Source organism: Centrocercus urophasianus, unplaced genomic scaffold, assembly GCF_019232065.1.
Source record: "Centrocercus urophasianus isolate 14NV4802_14NV808 unplaced genomic scaffold, USGS_Curo_1.0 seq_73, whole genome shotgun sequence".
NCBI lineage: Eukaryota > Metazoa > Chordata > Aves > Galliformes > Phasianidae > Centrocercus > Centrocercus urophasianus.
The window spans coordinates 1,273,571-1,296,037 of NW_024885344.1; the positions used below are offsets into that span (position 1 = coordinate 1,273,571).

At 52.7% G+C, this 22,467-nt stretch overlaps 4 protein-coding genes across 5 annotated transcripts; 2 read left to right on the forward strand and 2 right to left on the reverse strand.

Moving 5' to 3' along the window:
- The first annotated feature begins 162 nt into the window (after positions 1 to 162).
- On the forward strand, positions 163 to 5,731 carry ANKRD54 (ankyrin repeat domain 54). 2 transcript variants are annotated; one of them, XM_042838055.1, is made up of 8 exons: positions 163 to 385; positions 538 to 585; positions 1,510 to 1,608; positions 1,841 to 1,912; positions 2,305 to 2,352; positions 2,476 to 2,600; positions 3,484 to 3,591; positions 4,150 to 5,731. In XM_042838055.1, the coding sequence occupies exons 1-8, from the start codon at positions 163 to 165 to the stop codon at positions 4,219 to 4,221; spliced, it is 795 nt and encodes a 264-aa protein (XP_042693989.1). In that variant the 3' UTR covers positions 4,222 to 5,731. The 2 variants fall into 2 exon arrangements, with proteins under 2 accessions (XP_042693989.1, XP_042693990.1); XM_042838056.1 differs by having other exon boundaries at positions 297 to 385; positions 1,515 to 1,608.
- A 3,394-nt stretch (positions 5,732 to 9,125) lies between these two features.
- On the reverse strand, positions 9,126 to 15,872 carry GALR3 (galanin receptor 3). The gene is made up of 3 exons (XM_042837849.1): positions 15,835 to 15,872; positions 11,680 to 12,053; positions 9,126 to 11,076 (listed from the first exon to the last, which is right to left on the reverse strand). Exons 2-3 carry the CDS (start codon positions 12,027 to 12,029, stop codon positions 10,209 to 10,211), a joined length of 1,218 nt encoding a protein of 405 aa, XP_042693783.1. The 5' UTR covers positions 12,030 to 12,053; positions 15,835 to 15,872; the 3' UTR covers positions 9,126 to 10,208.
- Positions 14,580 to 15,299, forward strand: LOC122170713 (noggin-like). The gene has a single exon (XM_042837851.1). The coding sequence runs from the start codon at positions 14,580 to 14,582 to the stop codon at positions 15,297 to 15,299; it is 720 nt and encodes a 239-aa protein (XP_042693785.1).
- A 1,165-nt stretch (positions 15,873 to 17,037) lies between the features above and the next one.
- On the reverse strand, positions 17,038 to 21,878 carry GCAT (glycine C-acetyltransferase). Its single transcript, XM_042837839.1, has 9 exons — positions 21,672 to 21,878; positions 21,459 to 21,589; positions 21,164 to 21,265; positions 20,617 to 20,763; positions 19,216 to 19,370; positions 18,213 to 18,295; positions 17,750 to 17,921; positions 17,506 to 17,627; positions 17,038 to 17,372 (listed from the first exon to the last, which is right to left on the reverse strand). The coding sequence occupies exons 1-9, from the start codon at positions 21,865 to 21,867 to the stop codon at positions 17,221 to 17,223; spliced, it is 1,260 nt and encodes a 419-aa protein (XP_042693773.1). The 5' UTR covers positions 21,868 to 21,878; the 3' UTR covers positions 17,038 to 17,220.
- Positions 21,879 to 22,467: the final 589 nt, after the last annotated feature.

Sequence of the window (22,467 nt, forward strand, 5' to 3'; positions counted from 1 at the left end):
CCTAGACACCGCCTCTTTTCTCGTCTCCTTTCCATCCCATTGGCTGCATCCTCTGAGTTGAGGCGACTCTGATTGGTCGAGAGAACCGTTGCTATAGCGACGACCCTTCCCGCCCCTCTCCTCGCACCCCGCGCGCCCTGGCCCGGCCCGGCCCGTGAAGGAATGGAGGGTGGTGGCGGGGCCGCGGCCGAGTCCGCGGCAGGGACGGAGTCGGAACCGGCTCTGGGAGCCGGGACGGCGCTCGGAGGGGCGGCGGGAGCCCCCCTCGGCTACCTGCACGTCCTATGGCAGCGAGAGGAGCCTGCCGGCAAGATCCCGGCCCGCCGCCTGCGCAGGGCCGCCCGCCTCCACCGCCGCCTGGGGCCTACGGGCAAGGAGAGCCACGGTGAGCGGGAGCGGTTTTCCCCTCCCTTCCCTGTTCCCTCCCTTCCTTGTCCCCTTCCTCGCCCCTTCCCTCTTTCCTTCCCTATCCCCTGCCCCCTTCCCTTTCCCCTTCCTCCTCCATGCTTCCCAGTAATGGCTTTCTTTCCTCCACAGCTCTGAAGAGGCTGCGTGAGGCTGCCAACGGCAATGATCTGGATACGGGTGAGAATTCTGCCAACCTGACTTGGGGCCACTTCCTGGAAGGGCAGTTTGTCAAAGCCCTTTGTTTCAGAGCACAAGGAGAAGGAAGGTGCAGATAGTCTGCAGAAATCGTGCTTTAGATGCTGCAGATCTAGAAGCTGCTTTTCTTGAGCCTTTTGTTCCATTCTCTGAACAGAGCGAGGCTGATAGTAATATTGATTTTTTTCACTGTATTGGGTTCATAGTGCTGATTGTCCAGCTGCCTTAGGCTAAATTAACAGCCTGCTATTACTCCAGCTTTTTGGTAAGTAACTTTTGCTCACTTGTCAGCAGTAGGAAAGTTGTCTTGTGGCAGAATGGAAAAGTGATGATCCAAGCCTGTCTGATCTCAGACATACGGTCTGATTTTTGGGTGGTCTTTTGTGTGGAACCAGGAGTTGGACTCGATGATCCTTCTGGATCCCTTCCAACTTAGGATACTCTGCACTTCTATGATTCTAAGCCATACCCTGTGTGATAAATGACATGGTGTGACACAGATCAGAGCCCCGGCCAGCCTCTCTGTGACTCTCTTTACTTCTCTGTACTGTAGATCAGTTCGGTTTTGATACTAAGTATTCATCAGCAATACTGTCATATGTCATTTGCCCCCTGTCATTGTTTCTCTTTTGCCTGTCATCAGACCATGTTGTGAACAACTGGAAACAGATCTGACTTGTAGAAACCCCTGACATTTCAGGATGGGGTGCATGGGGGGCTGTCTGTCATTTTGTACCTTCCAGCTCACAGTATACCTTGCTTCATGAACTGATGGAAGCATTCATTTGTGAGCTCTGACCATGGACAGAGTCCATACATACCTGCAGAAGAGCTGGTAGCATCACCCCTTTCTGATCAGGTGTCCCTTCAACTTACCTGTATCCTTTTCTTCCTTGGCACTGTCAGTGCAGCAACTCCTGGAGGATGGAACTGACCCCTGTGCTGCAGATGACAAAGGCCGGACAGCCCTGCACTTTGCTTCCTGCAATGGCAATGATCACATTGGTGAGTGGGAGAGGGATCTTCGATCATCCAACTTGTCCATTTCAGAGGATTTTCTTTATTTTCCATTTGCTGTCTGTGTAAGCTGAACAAAGCATCCCTTCTGCAGCCTGCTGGCTGCCACATGGACCTGTGGGTCAGCAGTGCTCTGCCAAATGAAGCTTCTCACCCCAGTAAGGTGCTGTCAGTGGGGCAGAGGGAAGGGGCTAACATGGCTCTGTGTTATTGCTTCCAGTGCAACTGCTTCTGGATCACGGGGCTGACCCAAATCAGAGAGATGGGCTGGGAAACACTCCCTTACACTTGGGTAAGTGCCAGTCAGATGACCTTTGCGTGCAGAGAAATGAGGTGACCACTGCATTCTATTTTTCCTCTGCATCTTCCTTTTTCCTGTGCATCACACTATACGTCCCCAGCTTTAAAGACTTAAGATTCTTAGCACTTTTTTCGCCTCACCCCTTAGGAGGACCAGAGTTAGAGAAAATCCATTTCCTTCCCTCTGCCTGTCCTGAGGAGTGTGAGATGTGTTCTAGCCAAAGTACCCACGTCTGAGCATGAGGTCATGCTTAACGGTGGAGCTGTTCCTCTTTCCTATGGCAAAAAAACCTTTTGGGAAGTGACAAGTTCCACACTTGAGCAGAAACTCCTTTGTTGTTTGTAGCACCTCTGAGCTGTGTGTCCTGTGTTTTCCCTCCCCAGCTGCCTGCACGAACCATGTTCCCGTCATCACCACGCTGCTGCGCGGAGGTAACATTTCCTCTATAACAATTACTGCCTGTCCCTTTCTTGCCCTGCCCCTGTCGATATTCCCCAGGCACACCAAGTTTTTAAGACAGACCTCCCTTTCTGCCCCTACTCATGCGTTTGCAGGGGCCAGAGTCGATGCCTTGGATCGAGCTGGCAGAACCCCGCTGCACCTCGCTAAGTCGAAGCTAAACATCTTACAGGAAGGAATCTCCCACAGCCTGGAGGCCGTGCGCCTTGAAGTGAAACAGGTAAAAGAAACAATCCCATGCTCTGGTAAGGCTCTACAGCTTCTGTCAGTCTTCAGTACTCTTTTGGTCAAGGATCATGTAGCAGCTGTTTTAATTACCTGTCTCTAGGCTTTTAGCTTATCCAAGGAAAGTTTGCCTCTTTCCTTCTGTTTTCAGATATGTTGATTTTTTTCCAACTACTTCTCTTGGTTTTTGTGTGGCAATTTGGCTGTGGTAGGCCAAGCATTGAATGTCTTATTTCTCAGGCTGCATGGAACACACTCTTTTCTTCAGCAACCATGTAATATGGATGCCTTGTGGCAGGAAAGGAACCACAGCATGGGGTTGTAGCTGTGGCACACATATTTCAGCAGGGACTCTACTTTGTCAGGCATTCTCAGTGCACTCTGCACTGCTCTCGTGTGTGGGGGCATGAGAAAGGAAAGCTGTCACAATGCTGCCTCACATACATGAGGTGTGGGCATTGCTTCAGGAACCATAGAATAGCCATAAGGGTTTTTATTCTTTGTGCCTAAACAGATCCTGCAGGAGTGGGAAGTTCCTGCTCCTCACAGTGAGGGAAGACAGCTGGCCATGAAGAAAAGCTTGGTGTTTTCTTGGCAAGCCTAAACCTTGTACTTCTTCAGCTGAGCTTATCTCTCTTTCCTGTTCTAAAACTACACAAATGGATCATAACTGGTCTGCCTGTGGCTGATGGACACCTCTGGTGACTCCCTGGCCTCTGGTAGAGCCTTTAGTGCTCTCCGGTCGCTTTGCATGCGCTCTCTTCTATGAATCATGTACTCAACAGCAAGTCTGTGCTTGGCAGTTTAGCTGTTCTTCCTAAAAGCAACCCAGCGTGATGCTGCTGTCTGATGTTTCCCCTTATTCCTGGTGGCTTCAGATTATCCAGATGTTGCGGGAATACCTGGACCGTCTGGGGAGGCATGAGCAAAAGGAACAGCTGGATGACCTCTGCTCTAAGCTACAGATGACCAGCACAAAGGAGCAGGTAGGTAGTGCTGAGCTACTGTGACTCACCTATTTCTGCTGTGACTTCTGTGTTCAGGAGAATTCAGCTACATAAACAAGGTGACATTGAAGACATGCTTGTGGATGTGTTGTTGCTGGGTGAAGTAGCCAGGATAGATGGATGACTCCTTTGTTTGGAATTCAAAATGCAGAAAGCGTTACTGTGCCTAGCAGCTCAGCAGAGAAGCTGAAGATCGGATCGACTGAGGGCACAATCATTTTAAGGCCAGAAGGTAGCACAAGTACTCATTGTTGAGTTCTGGGTAATGCGTCAGCACACTTCCATTTAAGGGCTGGCTGTATTGCCTGAGGTGGAGTTCGAGCATCAGCTTCCTGAGGAAGGGGCAAAAGCTCCTTTTGCCTTAGATAGGACTTTTCTGAGCATGATTGTGGAGCCAGCAGGAGTTGTAGCATACGCTCAGTTTGGGCATTACTGGCAATCCTGGTGGAAGAATAGTCCTTGCTGCATGGGGGTTTCTTCTGTGGTGGTGGGCAGCTGTGTTCCTGTGCCTGATGGCCAACTGTATTCTTCTGGCAGGTGGACGAGGTTACAGACCTCCTGGCCAGCTTCACATCGCTCAGCCTGCAGATGCAGATGGAGAAGAGGTAACAGGCTTCCAAGTCCTCTCATCTCTGTGATCCAGAAGGAGAAGGCTTAGAGAAGAAGGCCTGCATCTCTGAATAAACATCGCAGGCCCTGAGGGTGCTGGCATGGTTGCCTCATGAGGAGGCAGTAAGATTTGACAAGAGAGTGCTGCAGCTGAGACTTTTGGGGGAAAAAAAATAGGCTGGCACTGAATAGGGTACCCCTTCCAGAGCAGAGGTATTCTGCCTTCTCCTTAGCACTCCAGTTCAGTGCATGTGGTGGCTAATGCCATGGAAAATCGCCAGCATCACAGATCTATCTGCTTGCAACAGGCATCTTTTGCCACCACTGCAGTATTAAACTGCATGGGGGGGGTGGGAAGTGGGCATCTTGGACAACAGAAGGCTTTGTACTATAGGAATAACATGTCCCTAATTCTGTGTGGTAGCAGCTGAGCAAACACATTGCCTTAAGAAGCATGCACCAAGACGTAATCCTAAACTTCCCTAGAGCCTGCAGAGCATCTGGCCAGTTAGGGGTGGCATACAATGCTTTTAATCAGACTAACAGGTTCCACTGGGCCTGGTTTTTGAAGCACTGCTGAAAGACAGTGCTTAAATCTCAGAGTGAAACACTTGTGAAGAATACCCAGGGAGGCATCAGGTCAGAGCTACCCTGATGCAACAATGAGGGTTAGGGAATGACTTAATCCTACTGCAGTTTTAGGCATGCATTTACATTTTATTTGAAGGAAAAAAACCCACCAAAGTCATTCTAAGGGACTTTTCTGTATCCACACTACTGGCTGTTTCAGGCCAGGGGTCCAGTAGCAACAGAAGGTGCCCCACATCGTTGGGTTGGGGTGGAGGTGGATTTGTGGCTGCGGCAGCAGCTTCAAACCCAAAACTGGCTGACACCCATCGTGTGTTTCTTGCTTGTGGAGACACACAGCTCCATGGTCTGAAGTTCAGCTTGAGGAATGAGTAACGACTTCTGCTGGGAGCCCAGAGTAATGCAGCTGTGAAGGATGCGGGGAATCTCCCTTGCTGCTCTCTGGTTGGTAACAGAGACGCAGTAGTTTTGCTTTGAAGCAGGGATCTGTGAAGTCTTGGAGGTGGGGCGTGAGCGAGAGCAGGATGACAAGAAAATGTGCCGCAGTTCCCACCTGCATGCCCACCTAAACGGCATGGCACGCTGGTGGTGATATGCACCCCACAGCTAGGAATCATGTCAGCTCTTTAGGATTCAGCTAAACCATATTAACAGCCACTGTTTGCAACGTTCTTCAGAGACGTGTTCTGTAATGTCTGGCTGCTTAGCCAGGAGAAGACTCACTGGGCCTCCGTGTTCAAAGCTGAGCTATCAGAATACGCATTGTTCTAGGTGTGCTGGAAGCTGTGCTGGCTGGGGCTGTCACTGTGAGTGCTGGTACTTTGTTATGACGTGCTGGATGGGAAGGATTCTGAGGGGGTGGGAGACAATCTGACCTTTTCATATTTCAAACTTCAATAAAATCCTGTCAGCCTTTTTTGAATTCCCTGTCCAGTTCTCTCTTTTCAGAGCAGCTCATTCCCCTTTACTGATGTTTCAGGCCGTGGGCACAGCATTGGGTTCAGTAACTGCTGTTCCCAATTGTGGCACTGAAATTGGAAGTGACAACACAAAATTGTTTGAATTCAAACACCAGCCTGTTTGCAGATCAGCTGCTGACTCACCTTCTGATCTCGGCTCCCACAGCCAAGAAATCCAAACTTAAAATCTAGTTAGTTGCTGTGATACTGTACAAACAGAGGGAAAGAGAATCTCGGGGGGACTGCATCTAGCTGAGAGGTGGCATGCTTTGTGAAGAGGGAAAGCAGCCTTGCTCAGTCTGTGCTCCTGTGTAAGTGTGGAGCTGGTGGGGGGATAAAGTGGTTGCACTCGTGCCTTGCCCTGTGCCCAGAGAAGTGGCCGCGTTGTGAAGAGCTGTTCCTCCCTGGCACCTCAGCCCCCTGACATCTGGGCAGGGGCTTTACAGTGTGGTCCCTTGGGTGAGGAGCTGGTGACTTCTGTGTTCAGTCTGTCCTGTTCTGTCTTTCTGTCATTGCGTCAGCCTAAGCTTCATATCCACGTACACTTGGCAGTCAACAGCCTTGTTGCTGAGGAGACCATTAAAGTGCCAAAGAGCAAGCGGCTGGGGTGCTCTTATCATTGCAGTTGCCTTGGCTGCTGATGATGTCTGCAAACTAGATGCAGCTTGGAAGCTTTCCTTGCAACCAGGAACACACTTAGCTGAGATTCAGAGCTAAGCTTTTAAGCTTGAGTGCTCAGGACGTTGCTGTCCACAGCTCTTCAAGTCTTTGTTTGCCTGGTGCTGGAGTTTTTCCATGACTGCTCTTGACTGTATGCTTGGAGTGGAAAGGCAGGGGTGCAGCAGGCAGCAATGAATATTTCCCTTGCTTTCAGTCTATTCCAGAGGTGTCTGTTGCAGTAACAATGCAAACAACACCACTGTCTTCCCTCCACTGTGTTGACATTACACTTTGCCCAACCTCCCCTTTTCCCTTGCCTTACACTGCTAAGCACCGTGTTTTGGTGGGCCACACGTGCCACTGTTCCCTGGCAGACAGGACTTGACCCAAGGCCTTGCTCACCACTGCCTGTCCTCCATATGCATTTTGTTTCCCCCTTCATTCACAGCACGGCTCTGCAGTGACACGCTGTACCCACAGCCACTCAGCCCAGCAGTGATCTCACCAGTCCCTCAACCCTGCACAGAGAGCTCATGCTGTAAGACACAGACAAAACCAGCCAGGCTCAGGATCTGGCTCTTTCAAGCAGAAGCAATAGCTGTGTACAAACCTCCCAATAAGGTGTCATGAATGTTGTTAAGCAAAGGGTCTTTCTCTGTAGCAGCTGCTTGCCCATGCCGGTGAATGCAAAGTGTGCTGCGGCATGCACAAACACCAAGAATCTGCTGCCTTTCAGTCTTCAACAGTTGAGGTAATTAAGCTCCAGGGTATCAAGCCAACATCTGAACTCCATTACTTCCTTCACTTTCGCCTTTCTAGCAGACTCCAAATCCATCACAGTAATTATCCTCTGTGCTGCTAAGGAAGCCCCATGAAGCATCCCTGCAAACCTTGCAGCCTTTCATCTGCTTCCTCCGCTCGTTCAATGAGTGAGATGGATTTCATCTTCTCCGTCACGGAAAGGTACAGGCAGTAGGATGATTTCTTTGTACACTACAACCAGGCAGCGTGGGAGAGCAGCCCCAGGCAGTGGGATGACAAGGTGAGAGAATCAGCCGTTTTGATTAAGAAGCTGATAAAGGAGACAGGGCAAATAGCTCATCCAGGGGCTCTTCAACCATCATTTGCCTTCTTCCATTGGATCTTCTCCCCTCTCTGCTTCTGTCCCTGCTGCCCCACGCTCAGCACATCCCAGGTGTGGCAGCCCCCGCAGGTTTAAAGTCGAGCTCATCAGTCTGAGCGATGACACGTAATCATTAATTAAGTTGAAAGGCTGGGAGCAGAGACTGCTGATTGCTAATCAGTCTGGAGGGGAGACTGTGTGAGAAGAGCATTTGGGTTCCTTTGACCTTAATTAGTGACAGTTTTATATCAAGGACATAACACCTTTTCTTTGCCTCTGCCTTTAAGCTGTTGGACCAGTTGAAGCATGTGTATTGTTACCGGGCAGACTGGAATTCCCTCTTGGCTATCGAGCCTCCTGCTCATGTGCTTCCCCAAAAATGCAGGCTCTTGGATCCAGGCAGAATGAATGAATGGGAGCCGCATCTTGCAGAGGTGCTAAACATGCCTTCTCCCCAGGTTTCCCCCATCCTTTTTGTCCCGTGTTATTTAGGTTTCACCCTTAAAAGGGAACAAGGTCAGAGCACCACCGTTCTCGACTGCTGTTCCCTTCTTTCTCCAACACTTTGGGCAGTGAAATGCAACCACAGATCTAGAAACAATGCACGTGTTCCAGCACAAGGAGAAACGTGGGAGGTTCAAGGTGCAGAAAACAACATCAAGTGCTTGAGTGTGAAAAGAAAAACATCCCCAGTGCAGCAACCAGGTTGGCTGTAGCATGGGGAAAGGGGTGTCCTTGCTGCTGAGCTGTGCTACAGTGTCAGCACACACTGAAGTGCCACGTCACCTGGAATTTGACAAACAAGCAGAGCAAGCAAGAAGGGAAGATTCATGCAAGCAGAAGTTGGGGAGGGCAAGGAAAGAAGAATAGGGAGAGCTTATAGATCTGCTGCATGGCTTGTACATAGCAGGGCTCTGCAAAGCCGTGTTCCCACTGTTGCATGTCCCCTCATCCCTTCCATATTGTGCCCATAGCTCTGAGAGTGTCAAAGGACAAAGACAGGGCTGTAAGCTCTTCACCTGATACTGCAGCTTCCACCTGCTTATCAAAGGTCCCACTGTGCACGGGGGCAAGCAAGGACACTGTGTCTGTGCAGCTCAGGACAGAGCTGACTGAGCTGCACTGCCTCCAGTGATTCAGCATTTGGCGCAGGTGCTTGGCAGTGGGTTGGCAGTAAATGGCTTCTCTCTGCCAGCTGGGGCTCCCAGCATTACTCCCTCTGTATGAATTAGCTATGAAGTGAGCAGTGTGCTCCCTGCAGATTTCCCACAGCCTGGAGTCTGCTGCAGCATTTGGTCCTCATATCCCCTCGCATAGGGCTTTGCTGGGAGGGTTATCTCCATGCACACGCATGCTGTGTGCCTGCTTGTCCTCCCTTCTGCCCCTTGTCCCTCTGCCCTACCATCTCACCATCCCTTTTGTCCCCATGAAGGACTCCCACCAGCTCATACAGCCTCCAGCAGTCCATGCTACACTGGCAGAGTTTGCATTCAGCACACATCAAACTTATCAGGAGAAGGAAATTGCTGGGCTTTATTCAGGTTAGGAAAGGGAGAAATTCCAGCACCCTCTGTGAACCTTATTTCTTGCCCTCCCCCATCCCCAAAGCAATTCCCATTTTTCCCATGGTCAGGTTTGGAAAGACACTCCACTCTACTCAGGGGGTCATTCAGCAGCTATTGCAACCAAAGGCTCTTCTACAGCTGTTCGAGACAAGGAGGGCAACGAGGAACAGCAAATGGGAAACTGTGCTCCCAGGAGCACATCAGACCCACAGCAATCCTGCAGTGAGGAATGCTGCGGAAGATGTTCCAGCCCTTTGAGTGGTGGTGGCATTGCCCCCTCCTGGAAGCTCTCCCCACCACACAGAAAAGAACAGAGAGGATTTAAGATTGAGCCAAGTGCACACAAGTGCAATCATGATTTTCATTTCATGGAAAATAATATCTTGCTAAGTCGGTAAAGCACACAAACAGGGCTAATACTGCCGAGTTACATCACCGCTCAGAGAGCAACAACCCCTGAAGGAAGGGATGAAACTCTACATAAAGAGCAAAGAAGAGGCAGCGGTCCTTCAGGAATTTCCAAAAGGCGAACAGAAATAAAGCAGAGATTAATCAGATGGAACAACATGGTAGGAGGAGGATTTGTGAGGGTTGCTTGGGAAGAACTGAGGATAACTGCCAAGAAATATTTCAGAACTGCAAGCAGCACAAGGAAGTGGACAGTGTCCTGCAGTATCTGCTTGCAAGATCAAAGGCTAAGCAGGGCAGAGCGCAAGGAAACCTCTTCCATTAAGTACTTTCTGGAAGGGCTGGGCCAGGGGAAGAGACCAGACTGATGGTCCTTTCGCTTTTGAGCTGCAGAGAAGCCATGGGTACACAGGGAGGGTGCAACAGCCTTTCAGTTGTTCACGTGCTGTGGCATGGTGGTATCATGGAGGTATGACCAGTGAGTTCTGCAGAGGTTGTACAACCAAGCTGTTGGTGCAGACTCAGCGCGGTAAAGTGCAACGGCCCTCTTTGATCTGGATGCAGGAGCCACAGAAGGGGAGGTGGACTTGGACTGCCCCCAGACCATGAGAAATGTCATCACATTAACACGTCCCTGTGCTCTGCATTGATGTGGTGGATTGTGCCATTCCGAGATGCATTTGCTCATTTGCAATCAGCAGCCAGACACTCTTGAGGCCTTCTTGGAGGGTTCTTGGCTAGGGGATGGCCAGCTGTTACCAAGATTTCCTCCTCCAGCAGCTCCTTCTGAACTTCTTGTAGCTGGTGAGTCCATGCTCTGGCATGCCTGGCGCCTTCAGTGTCCCTCTTCCTGTTGTTCTCCTTTGCGACCTGAGTCAGTTCAGTGTTGCCTCCATAGAAGCCTCCAGTGCTGTTAGTGAAACCTTTGCCCACAGCGACCATATGAACTTTATTTCCAGTTCTCTTCTTCCTGTTCTTGTTCTGGAAGAACAGGCAGGTGAAGACTTGCTTGAAACGCTTTCGGAAATGCTTGGAAACCAGCGCATAGACGATAGGGTTGAGGCAGGAATTAGCATACGAAAGGCAGTGGGATGCCAGGCGGCAGGCATAAGTGGCTCGGTTGAAAGGGAAGTGGCCAAACCAGAAGCACAGGATAACCAGATGATGCGGAAGCCAGCAGAGGCAGAACAGGATGGCCACAGCCACGATCATCTTGGTGACCTTACGCTTGGCCTTTCGGGACTCTGAGATCCTCTCTATAGGGTCTACAGAGGTCCACAGGAACTTGATGGTCCTGGCGTATGCCAGGCTCACTACAGTCACAGGTAAGAGGTATCCAACTACAAACGTAAGGATGTCCAGAATCTTTCGGCGTTGGTCCTCCCAGACAGGGACGCAGATGGGCACCCCATGGTAATGGACAATCTGGTAGTAACTGAGGTAAGGCCCTGCAAAGAGTAGTGATAGCAACCAAATCACTACAATGGCCACTCCTGCATTTTGGGTAGTGCGGAGATCCCGGGACTTCAGTGGATAGCGAATGGCCAGGTACCTGATGGGGAAGGGAAGGAGAGACCAAACAGGATGTGGATGAGATTGGGTCTCATTGCCCTCCTGTCCCATGAAGCTGCCATCTGTGCACCCATTCCCACACAGCCACCAATCTCTCCCCTTCCTCACCTCTTGGGAAAGAGGATTATGGTGAGAATGGGGTCATCCCAACATGGGATCTGGGATCTCTGCTGCCCACATTGCTGTGCTAGCTCAGGAAGGGTAAGCAGCGTGCATCTTGAGTCAGGGAGGAGGGTCGAAATAGGACACAAAGAGCTACCTGTTTGTCCCCTGGTGCATTGCTTTCCTGGGGCTTTGGCATCCCTGGCTGCCTACAACCCTTCTGCTCAAGTAAGGAAGAGAAAGGACAGGTAACAAGACCAAGAGCTTGGCTGGGAGTTGGGAGAATGTATGGGAGGTAAGGAGTAACAGTGGAAAGATCAATCTGCTGGTCCTGGCATCCCTGCTGTCATTGGGACGACCCAACCTGCTCCCTACAGGGCACCCAATAGGGTGGAGACTGGACTTTTTCTTACCTCTTAGCTCAAGGGTGGCAAACACATTGTCCCTGAGCTGAGGGACTCAATGTACAGGGGACACTTGCCTGTCAATGGAGACTGTAGCCAGGGTGAAGCTGCTGGCATACATGGTGAGGTAGATCAGGAAATGCACAGCCTTGCAGGCAAAGGCCCCAAAGAGCCACCCATCCAGGGTGTAAATGGTGGCTTGGAAGGGGACACAGCAAATGATGAAACAGAGGTCAGCCACGGCCAGGTTGAGGATGAAGAGATTGGTGGTGTTGTACTTCACTTGGCCGTTCCTCAGCAGCACAGCCAGCACCACTCCGTTCCCCACAGTGCCCAGAAGAAAGATGAGGGAGAAGATGACAGGCACGATGATCCCTGCAGCTGGCAGTTCCGGGCTGTCAGAGGAGGCATTCCAGCCCCCTGGCATCTCTCCCTCTCTGACAGTGGGACCCTGTGCATAGAGAGAGAGACAGTCCAGATTCACATCCCCACCACAGTGTCTTCTGACCTCCCAGCCCTCTTGGAAGACCTCCTGCTCCACCACTTGGCCTCTCCTGCATTACTCCTACATACAGTATGCTGCTAAACCCTGGGATCTCAAGTCTTCATCCCAGCTGATGCTCCACTGGGCTCATCCAGGGCTGCAAGAACATAGGGAAGGAGGGATTGAGAGGGATGGCCACCCTGAACATGGGGCTGAGACACCTCCAGAAGAAGGAACTCCACAGCAGAAGCACCATGCCATGCTCACAAGCGTGCCATCTCCACCCCACAAGTGACTGCTCCTCTTTCTTCTTGCAGCAGCTGTTTTACACAGAGGACCTGTGACTAAGGACAGTAATCCTGATGCTGATAGGAGGTAATGGGCTGGATGGTGGTGGCTAAATTGGCAGTGTGGGAAGTGGAGAAAAGAATCTGCACTGTACTCTATCATATTTAATGTGTTTTCAATTCAGAGTTCAAAGGATCTCTGAGAAAAGCAGGTGGGATGTGTTTGGTCTGTGGGTTTGGGGTTTTGTTAACCCTATGGATGGTGCAGGCAAGGGGAATTTGGCTGTTGGGTCCTATCTTGTCCCTGGTCACTATCAGTACTCACATTCTGCAGTTGATCTCTGTTCTTTGTGCAGCTCTTCATCTCTCCCTGTGACATGAGAGAAGGGGGGGGCAGATCTCGGAGCTGCCCAAAATACAGCACAATAGTCATAACAAAGGAGTGATATATCCAAAAAACTCAAGGAGCAGGGTGCTGTGATTTGTGGCTAAACTTCTTCCAGTACTGTGTGCCACCACACACAGACAAGGAACACAAACACCATATCTCCTAACGAGCCTTCTGCTTATTGTTCTTTCATTAGAACAAATTGTCCTTCATTGAGCAGCAGTCAAGATGGAAAGGCACGGTTATCTAGCAACAGTTGACATGCAATTAACTCTTTCTGGGTCATGCAAGCTCTTTCACCCCACACTGCCCTCTCTTTCTGTTCATACCACTTCTTCCTAGCACATTCTATACAGCACTGAAAACTCATCTCTGCTCTGCACTCCCCTCTGTTCCCAGCTCCTCTGTCCTGGTCCTGTGGGACCTTATTGCCCAAGCAGAAGACTGTAGTCTTCCTCTGGGCATACCCCTTGCACGTGGGCTGGGGCAGCTCTGGGCTCATCCCGAGGCTTGGAAAACTGGCACTCACCTTTGCAAGGAAAAGCCTGTAGCTTCTCCGCTTGCTCTGGGTAGACCTCCAGAAAAGCCTGGGCAGCAGCAGTGAGGAGGAGGCAGACCTTCATCAGCAGGATGTGGGACACTGACAGTTTCTTCTAGCAGTGCTGTCAGCAATGCCTGACACTCTGCTGCATCCCTGTCCCCCTGCTCCCTCTTTCCGCTCTCACACTCAGCTCTCTCCTTCTGCAGCTCCTTGCACGTTCTCTCTCCCTCTCCCCTCCTTTTCCCTCCCTCTGCTCTAGCTGCTGATCCATTGATCTCTGTATTATTTTTTTCCCCTCTCCCTGAGGTTGGGTTTGGAGTTAACTCCTCTCTTCCCAGCCTTCCTGTGGGTTCAGCTGCTTCCACCAAGGGGGAACAGTGAGAATGGGAGGATGGAAGTGGGCAGGATCCCACAGATCCGCCACCTCTATGTTCTGGGATGCGTTTCCCTACATTTCCAGGGAACATGGATGTCTCAGCCTGTCAGACCCCTACCTCATCCTTGGGATATGGGTCTAAGTCCTGTGGAGAATGAGCAAATAGTTGCTATTTTTAGCTGTTAATTAATTCCTAGCAGCAAGGCAAAAAGTGCCGTGGCACAGGGCAGATTAATCTCAGACCTGGGGATGGAGGTTGAAGCAGCTTTGTTCTCTGTCTAGAGCAGATCTGACCTCTCACCGGCATTTCCCTCCCTGGAGAGGGAGGACAGGCTGTCCAGTGAGGGCACCTCCAGACACCCAGCTTTGTTATCACTACCTGGGACAGTGCGTGCTCTGGTTGTCCAGATAAGAAACAACCATGCCACTCACAAGAAACAACAGCCCTTCCACGCCTGCCCAGCCACCCTCCTGGGCTTGGACACGTTGCTGTGCTGGGGATGGTCTCAGCAAGACCCGAAAGCTGTCAGCTTCCCTTTGCTGGGAAGGTCCTGGACGCATCATCAAACACAGCCATGAGGCAGGATGGAGAGGAGGAGGAGGAGGCACTGGATTCCTCCCCTGCATGGCAGCCTGTTCTCCCAGGGGCAGCACAGATGGAGGTATGTGGGGGAAAAAAGAGGCAGAAGTGGGGTCCTGCTGCCCCATCTCACACCTCGCTCTGGTGGGAGGCTCCGCCACCGCCTGATATCAGCAAGGAGCAAAGCATCCCTGTGCAGGCAGGCGGGCGGGCAGACGGGTATCGTCACCCACAACCAAGGAAAAGGGGAAGGCCACGCTGGGGACGTGTCGATAACTCCAGGCAAGTGGCCGATTGCCACATCCCACAGCACCGCTCGCCATGCAGGGCCCCCGCTGCTGCCTCCTGCTATTCCTCTGCCTGCTGCCACTGCCACTGCGTGCCACCGCCCTGGAAGACACTCAGACGCCACTGCCAACACCGTTCAGCACCTCTGACCCTACTGCCCATCTGCTGCGCCGCCGTCCCTCGGCCCCGGTGCGACCCTACAGCCTCTCGCTCTCCCCCGAGGACTACCGCTACGCTCCCAAGCCTCGCCACCTGCGACCCGGCCGACTGCGCCGGCTGCTGGGCCCGGCCTTTAACCCCTTCTGGATGTCATCGGAAGAGCCGCTAGGCCGCAACCTCAGCGCCAAGGAGGATCTGGAAACCATGAGCCGGGAGCTGGTGGAGGGCGGCGGGCGGCACCGCCGCAAGCTGTGGAAGGAGGCGGAGGGGTTGGAGCTGCCCCCCGAGCTGCCCGCAGACATGGCGCGGCCCCTGCGGCGCTGGCTGGTGGAGAGAGCCTCGTGCCGTCTCACCTCCACATGGGTGGACCTGGGGCCCGTCTTCTGGCCCCGCTGGGTGCGGCATACCGCCTGCAGGACCGGCCCTCCCGCCTGCTCGTGGCCCCCAGGCATGGCCTGTCACCCGGCCCAGCTCGCTCACCTCAAGCTGCTGGCCTGGCACTGCTGGGCTGCACGGCCACCCGGCTCCCTGCACTGCGCCTGGCGGCAGATCCCCTATCCTGTGGTGGTGGCCTGCAAGTGCTCCTGTCGCTGAGGGGATGGGGAAATAAAGGGCTGAAAGCCAAGCAGGCCTCTTATGGGTGTTTGATTGCGGAGAAGGATGTGGGGTGGATTTGGCTGCATGTGGATCCCTGTGGGGCTTGGTTTGAGATGGGGTGGTGCAGGTCTGAGAATCATAGAATCATTCAGATTGGAAAGACCACTGAGATCATCGAGTCCAACCATCAGCCCGTGCCTGTGACCATACATGCCTGTGAGAGCAGAGCTGAGGTGCAACAAAGCCACGGGGAGAGGTGGGTTGAACCTCAGGGTGGTCACCATGGGGGGCTGGAAGAGGGGCAGGCTTGGGACTGGGCTGTGGTGGCACAGTGAGGGTGGGTGGAGGTGAATCCAGGGCTGGAAGTGTCCATGTGCATCTGAGAATGGGATGGGGTGGTCTGATATCTTGATGTACAACAGGAGTGATGAGGGACCCACAGCCACCCCGTATCAGTAGTGCAGAGGGTGGCAGCTCAAGACAGGGGTGGATCCATCTGTTCTAGGAAACAGCCTGGAGAGGCAGCACTTACCTTTGCGTCCCACTGAGCAAAAAAAAAAGTCTTCTGCTTTCTGGTCCAAAAGTCATTAACAGCCACAAACCAGCCCTACACATTGAAGAAATACAAGCTGGAGGGTTTGCCTAGGAATAAAGCACTACCACACCTCCTGCAGTCGGTGATGGCTGTGCTATTCATTTCCAGCCTGACTCATGTGCCTCCCTGGCGCTGCGGCTTCTGGTGCTGTGCAGCCTGCTGCAGAGCTTGGCCTTGATGCAGTGAGAGAGTCCAAGCAAACATTCCATTGAGCTCTCAGTGCTGTCACATTTAAAAACAGGAGCTCGTCTCCTACTTTTGAGTGGCCGTGGAGCCTAGCTTGCATGCAGCTTGTTCTGCAGATGGACCCTGGTCTCCATACCAGCCTCCTTCAGCCATACAGTCATTGCTCTGGTTTGAGTCAGATACGGTCACACCTGCATCACACTCAGATCAGCATAGGGACGATAGAAGGACGCACATCTTGATTCAAATGAAGCCATGCTGAGGTGCCCAGGAGCCACGTGTGCCTGCATGAGCACTAAATCACCGCCACTCCTGCACAGCTTGGAGGAACAAATCCAGAGCTGTCAGCTGTCTGTGTGTTCTCTGCTGTGTGAAAATCGTGCACAATGGAGAGGAATTACAGGTTTCTGTCACCTGCTCTGTTTATGGCCTCAAATTTAAAGCCCAGCTGCTGGGCTGTGGCATGTGAGAACCAGATCCCAGGGTAAGAGCCCCATGGTCAGGCTGGAGGGGCTCTGAGTGCCGTCACCTAGCTGTAAGTGTCCCTGTTCATTGCAGGGGAGTTGAACCAGATGGCCTTTAAGGGTCTGGCCCAACTCAAATGATTCTGTGGTGAGGGCAGTGGGCAGAGCATAATGGCTGGCCCAGAGCACCAAGAAAGCAAGCCTTTGCTCTCTCACAGACTGGCTGCTGGTGGCATGGGTAGCCAAAGGCTGATGCACAACCCTGAGAAATTTTCCTGCCCTGGTGGGGAATTACTGTGGGGTCATATTTTGGAACCTGCAGGATGGGCACTGAGAAACAGCTCAGCAGCAGCACATTTCCACCTGCAGAAGGGGAGAGGAACACTTCAGTGCCCTGACTGAAGCTACATAGCAGACACCTAACAGCACAAGAGGACAGAAAGTGGTAGCAAATCCTGGATGAGAATGCAAGAACCATACAACTACTCACTGCACTGCAGGAAGTCTTTAATGCTACCGGTGATGCTGCCAGCACAGTGCAACAGCCAGAGAGACTCCCGCAGACTGCAGGGCCTCAGGGTCCTGTGTTGAGCAGCGTGCCACTCAGGCCTCCCAGGCACAGGCACTTGTCTCGGTGGGCAGAAGGGCATTAGGGGATGAGTCTGGCAGCCCCTCAAGGCAATGCTCCATGTTTCTGTCCCACCTCGATGAAGGCTTCCACACAGCGGTCGATGTCCTCATCACTATGCACAGCTGAGATTTGGACACGGATGCGGGCTTTGCCCTTGGGGACCACAGGGTAGCTGAAGCCAATGACGTAAATGCCTGGAGAGGAAAAGCATGGAGAGCTGGAGCTGGCCAGGAAGGAAAACTGAGGTGACAACGGGTGACAGAAAGGCTTCTGGCTCTCTGCTTTCAGTGTTACATGCCATCGTGCATGGCTCCCTGCCTCACTCACCTCTGCTCAGCATGTCCTCAGCCATCACCGCAGCCAGCCGGGCATCCCCCAGCATGACGGGGCAGATGGGGTGGTCCTTTCCTGAGATGGTGAAGCCGGCTGCCGTCATCTTGTTCCTGAACCTGGTAAGTGAAATGAAGGGATGAGTAAAACCCAGGCCACTGAGGGCTGGCTGTGATTCTAAATCTCCCCTCTGACACGCACACGGGCACACGAGGAGGAGGTGAGAAGCGTGGCACCTCACCGTTGGGTCTTGGCAGCCATGGATTGGGCAATGGCATTGCTCTCCATGAGCAAGTCCAGGGCCTTGGAGGCACAGCCCACCACGGCGGGGGGCAGGCTGTTGGAGAAGAGGTAGGGGCGGGAGCGCTGGCGGAGCAAATCGATGAGGGGTTTGGGGCCTGTTGTGTACCCGCCTGCAGAGAGAGGAAAGGGAAATGGGCACAGTAGTCCCAGGGTGACCTGTTCAGAGTGAGCAACTTGTTCCCTACAGAAGAAATTTTATCACAGATCAGACCTAAAAAAAAAAACACAGCTGATGTCTTTTACCATGAGCGTCCACTTTGATCTCAAGAGCAACTCAGCACGACCTCCCTTGGCCACGTGGCAGAGTCCTAGACTGAGCCTCATGGCATGAGTAAGAAAAGGAGAGCATACACTGGAACTCTTTAGGGCATGGAGGGCCTCAGACATGGAAATGCCTTCACCTGCAGCTCCTCCAAGAGCTTTTCCCAGGGTAGAGTTGACAATGGTGACCTTGTCCATCACTCCTAGGAGCTCATCGGTACCCCTGCAGAAAAGGGAATGTCACACCATCAACCATACCAGCATGTACCTCTGATGCTGCTTTTTTCCTCAAGGGGAAGCCAGGTATCTGGCATCCCCCTTCTGGTAAAGAAGAAACACTTCACTGTGCTCCTTCAGTCCAAGCATTGCCTTTCCTCTCACCTGCAGAGAGACTAAGACCCAGGAAGGGGTTCATTGCCTCTTCCAGGTGGAAGAGTGCACGAAGTTCCCACAAATTTTTAGGATGAGAGGCAATGGCCTCAGGTTGTGCTAGGGGAGGTTCAGGCTGGATTTTAGGAAAAATTTCTCCTCTGAAAAAGTGGTGCTGCAGTGGCACAGGCTGCCCAGGGAGCTGGTGGAGTCACCATCCCTGGAGGTGTTCCAGAATCATGTGGATGTGGCACTGAGAGACGTGGTCAGTGGGCATGGTGGGGATGGGCTGATAGTTGATGAACCTAGTGATCATTTCCAACCTTACTGATTCTATGAACAGTCTCAGTGGTGCACTCTCTCTAATGATTCTTGAATGTAGGACTTGCCTCTGATGTGCCATATCTTGAATATACCAGGAGAAACAGCTACACAGTGCAGCCAACATTATTTGAGGTTGGCTCTGCACGTCACCAATACACTATCCTACATGCACACAGCTCTACATCAAAGTCTATACTGGTGGAACCAACAGGATGTGTCCACTATGCTCTCCTGCTTTGCATTCTCTACCCCAAAAAGACAGGTCAGGCATTCCGTCTCCCTACTGGCTCTCTTGACAACAGCATGAACAACACAAGGTGTGAAGCACTCAACAGCCCTTCTCAATCCCTCTAGACATTGCACACTCACAACTGTGCCAGGTGATGACAGAAAACCCCCAAGACCCAAGGGAGTTCTCTAATAGCAGTGAAGGGTGAAGCAGCTCCTTACCGGCCGTTGGGACCCAGGAAGCCCGTGGCATGGCACTCGTCGATGAAGACTAAGGCATCATACTTCTGGGCCAGCTGGCAGATCTCCCGCAGGGGGGCGATGTCACCATCCATGGAGAAGGCACCATCGGTGGCTACCAGGCGTAGGCGGTGTTTCTGTGGGAGAGAACCACATGCTACAAGGACATCACTTTAGAACCGGTGAAGGAGGCTGAGATACAGCCCTAGCCCCACCTGCTGTATGTACAGGGTGGGTACAATGAACTAAGATACAGCTGCAAACAAGATATCAGTTGCAGAAGCTGGCTGCTTTCCCACATTGCCTGAAAACCAAAAAGGGCGCAGCTACAACTCTACAACTTTGGAGACTGCTCAGAAAGCAAATGGTATCCTGGACTCCATCAGAGAGGGTGGCCAGCAGGGACAGGGAGGTGATTGTCCCACTCTACTCTGTTCTTTCTGGAGTACTGTGTCCAGGTCTGGAGCTCCCAGTACAAGAAAGATACAGAGTTGTTGGAAAGGGTCCAGAAGAGAGCCACAAAGATGATCAGGGGACTGGAGCACCTTCCTTATGAATACAGGCTGAGGGAGCTGGGCTTGTTCAGCCTGGAGAAAAGAAGGCTGCAGGGTGACCTCATGGCAGCCTTTCAGTACCTAAAGGCAGCCTACAAACAGGAGGGGAATCAACTCTTTGAAAGGGTAGATAACAGCAGGACAAGGGGAAATGGCTTTAAGTTGAGGGAGGGGAGATTTTGGATATCAGGGGGAAGTTCTTTACAGAGAGAGTGGCGAGGTGCTGGAACAGGCTGCCCAGAGAGGCTGTGGATGCCCCGTCCCTGGAGGTGTTCAAGGCCAGATTGGATGGGGCTCTGGGCAGCCTGGTCTGGTATGAAATGGGGAGGTTGGTGGCCCTGCATGTGGCAGGGGGTTGGAGATTCATGATCCTTGAGGTCCCTTCCAACCCGGGACATTCTATGATTCTGTATGAGCCTCTCTCATTCTCTACAATGACATGAAAGGAGGTTGTAGAAAAGTGGGGGGTTGGCCTTTTCTCCCAAGTAACAGCAATAGGATGAGAGGTAACAGCCTCAAGTTGCGCCAGGGGAGGTTCAGGCTGGATATTAGCAAAAATTTCTTCTCAGAAGGAGCAGTGCTGCAGTGCCACAGGCTGCCCAGGGAGGTGGTGCAGTCACTGTCACTGGAGGTGCTCCAGAACACTGCCTATGTGGCACTGAAGGACATGGTTAGTGGGCATGATGGGGATCGACTGATATTCGAAGTAGGTGATCTTAGAGGTCTTTTCCAATCTTGATGATCCTATGATTCTATGGGATGGGAAAGGGTTGAGTGGATCTTTCAGGGCTGCCCAGATGCACCATGGATTGGAGCACAGTGCTGTTACCTGTGCGTCCTGCAGCTTGGCCTCCAAGTCATGCATGTCCATATGCTTGTAGCGGTACTTGTTGGCCTTACAGAGGCGGATCCCATCGATGATGGAGGCGTGGTTCAGCTCATCCGACAGCACCGCATCCTCCGGGGTCAGCAGAGCCTGCCCGTACCAAACAGATCAAATCAGCTTTGAGGGCAAAGAAAAACAAGCACAGTTGCCCAAAGCAGTGGTGCCCCATCCATGGAGGCATTCAAAGTCAGGTTGGATGGGGTCCTAGGTTGGTGGGCAGTCCTGCACGTGGCAGGAGGTTGGAACTGGAGAGCCTTTAAGGACCCTTTGAACCCACCTACTGTATGATTCTATGACTCTGTGAACTACAAGGTGTCCCTTCATCCAAAACCTGACAGCCTTTGCCAGTGCAAAGGACAAAGGTGCCTTTGACTACAGCTGCCGCTGCAAAATTTTCCACTTCCCATCTCCCCCCATCGTCTACTGAGGGCCATTTCATCAGCTACACACTCCCCTCCTCCTCATGCAGCATAACTGAAGCTCTCCGAACCTCAAAGATGCCAGCGTTGGCATCGAAGCAGCTGGCATAGAGAATGGCATCCTCCCGCTGGTGGAAGCGTGCAATTTTCTCCTCCAGGTCCTTGTGTATGCTCTAAAGAGAGGACAGAAGCAGCCAAAGCAAGCATCACTGCTTGGGCTCAGCAAGTTACTGCTTGCCTGCTGCTGACAGCAGAAAATAACCACCTATTATCCAGGAAAAGCGTGTGTGGGAGAGGTTAATCGTGCTCAGAAACACGGCCTTAAAAGCACGGCAAGCGGCTTTAAAGCCAAGAGGTGCCCAGTACCTGCGTGCCACAGATGAAGCGAACAGAGCTGAGCCCAGCACCGAACTCCTCCAGGGCCTGCACGGCGGCACGGATCACCTGCGGGTGGCTGGAGAGCCCCAGGTAGTTGTTGGCGCAGAAGTTGAGGATCCCTGCGGGCAGACACAGACACCGAGGCACAGGGATCGAACCAGGCATACGCCCCACGGGACTCCCCCTCCGTCCCGCACGCACCGGCTCCGCCACCCGCAAGCCGGAGATGCGGGCCCTGGCGGGAGGCGATGACTCTCTCGCTCTTCCAAGTACCGGCACCGCGGATCCCTTCTAGCTCTCCCTCCAGCCACCGCCGGAGCTGCGCTGCCGCCGCTCCCGAAGCGGCCCGGGAACTCCCGGTAACCCGCACCGCACGCACCGCAGCTCTGCGCCACATCGCCGCTCCGCGCCACGCCGCACCAAGGGGCGGTGCCCCGCCTGCCAATGAGAAGGCGCGCTGCGGCCACGCCCATCCGCGCAGCTCCTCCCTTAAAGGGGCAATGCTCCTGCGGTGGGCCCTAGGACCCTGCGGCGCTGCACTAGGACTTGGCCGTGCGGCGCTAGGACTCAGCAGAGCGGCTCTGTGCTGAAGCCTTCGGGGGACACCTGGATCCTTTGGGAGGTGTCGCTTCTTAGTCTTGGGGTTTGGATCCTAGAGAGGAGCAAGTTTTGGATGCCTGTGGCTGTAAGGGCTGGGGAACCTCCTTCAGGAGATGTTGAGGTCTTTGGGTGAAATGGAGGGAGGCTCTGGCCCGAGGGTGAATTGGAATCCATCGAGTCCATATTTGGGTGAAGACTCCATATGCTTTAGGAACCGAAGGGATTTAGGAACAAGCAGCCTGGGGGGTTATATGCCAGAGCCAAAGGGGTTTTGGAAACAAAGGGACATAATGGACTGAGGCTCAAGAAGCCGAAGATTGTTGCCCTTCCAAGGGAATTGGGGTCCTCATCCCAGGACTTGCATCCAAGTGGGTGCTCAGCACAAGGGTCAATGAAA

Excerpts from the sequence above, each read along its gene's own strand:
- ANKRD54 (XM_042838055.1), top strand. The coding sequence starts at position 163 with ATGGAGGGTGGTGGCGGGGCCGCGGCCGAGTCCGCGGCAGGGACGGAG. Across the intron at positions 386-537 it reads TACGGGCAAGGAGAGCCACG|CTCTGAAGAGGCTGCGTGAG; the intron begins GTGAGCGGGAGC and ends TTTCCTCCACAG. Across the intron at positions 1,913-2,304 it reads AAACACTCCCTTACACTTGG|CTGCCTGCACGAACCATGTT; the intron begins GTAAGTGCCAGT and ends TTCCCTCCCCAG.
- GALR3 (XM_042837849.1), bottom strand. The coding sequence starts at position 12,029 with ATGCCAGGGGGCTGGAATGCCTCCTCTGACAGCCCGGAACTGCCAGCT. Across the intron at positions 11,077-11,679 it reads GCTACAGTCTCCATTGACAG|GTACCTGGCCATTCGCTATC; the intron begins GCAAGTGTCCCC and ends CTTCCCCATCAG.
- LOC122170713 (XM_042837851.1), top strand. The coding sequence starts at position 14,580 with ATGCAGGGCCCCCGCTGCTGCCTCCTGCTATTCCTCTGCCTGCTGCCA.
- GCAT (XM_042837839.1), bottom strand. The coding sequence starts at position 21,867 with ATGTGGCGCAGAGCTGCGGTGCGTGCGGTGCGGGTTACCGGGAGTTCC. Across the intron at positions 19,371-20,616 it reads CCAAGCTGCAGGACGCACAG|AAACACCGCCTACGCCTGGT; the intron begins GTAACAGCACTG and ends TCTCTCCCACAG. Across the intron at positions 17,373-17,505 it reads TGAGGACATGCTGAGCAGAG|GCATTTACGTCATTGGCTTC; the intron begins GTGAGTGAGGCA and ends TTTCCTCTCCAG.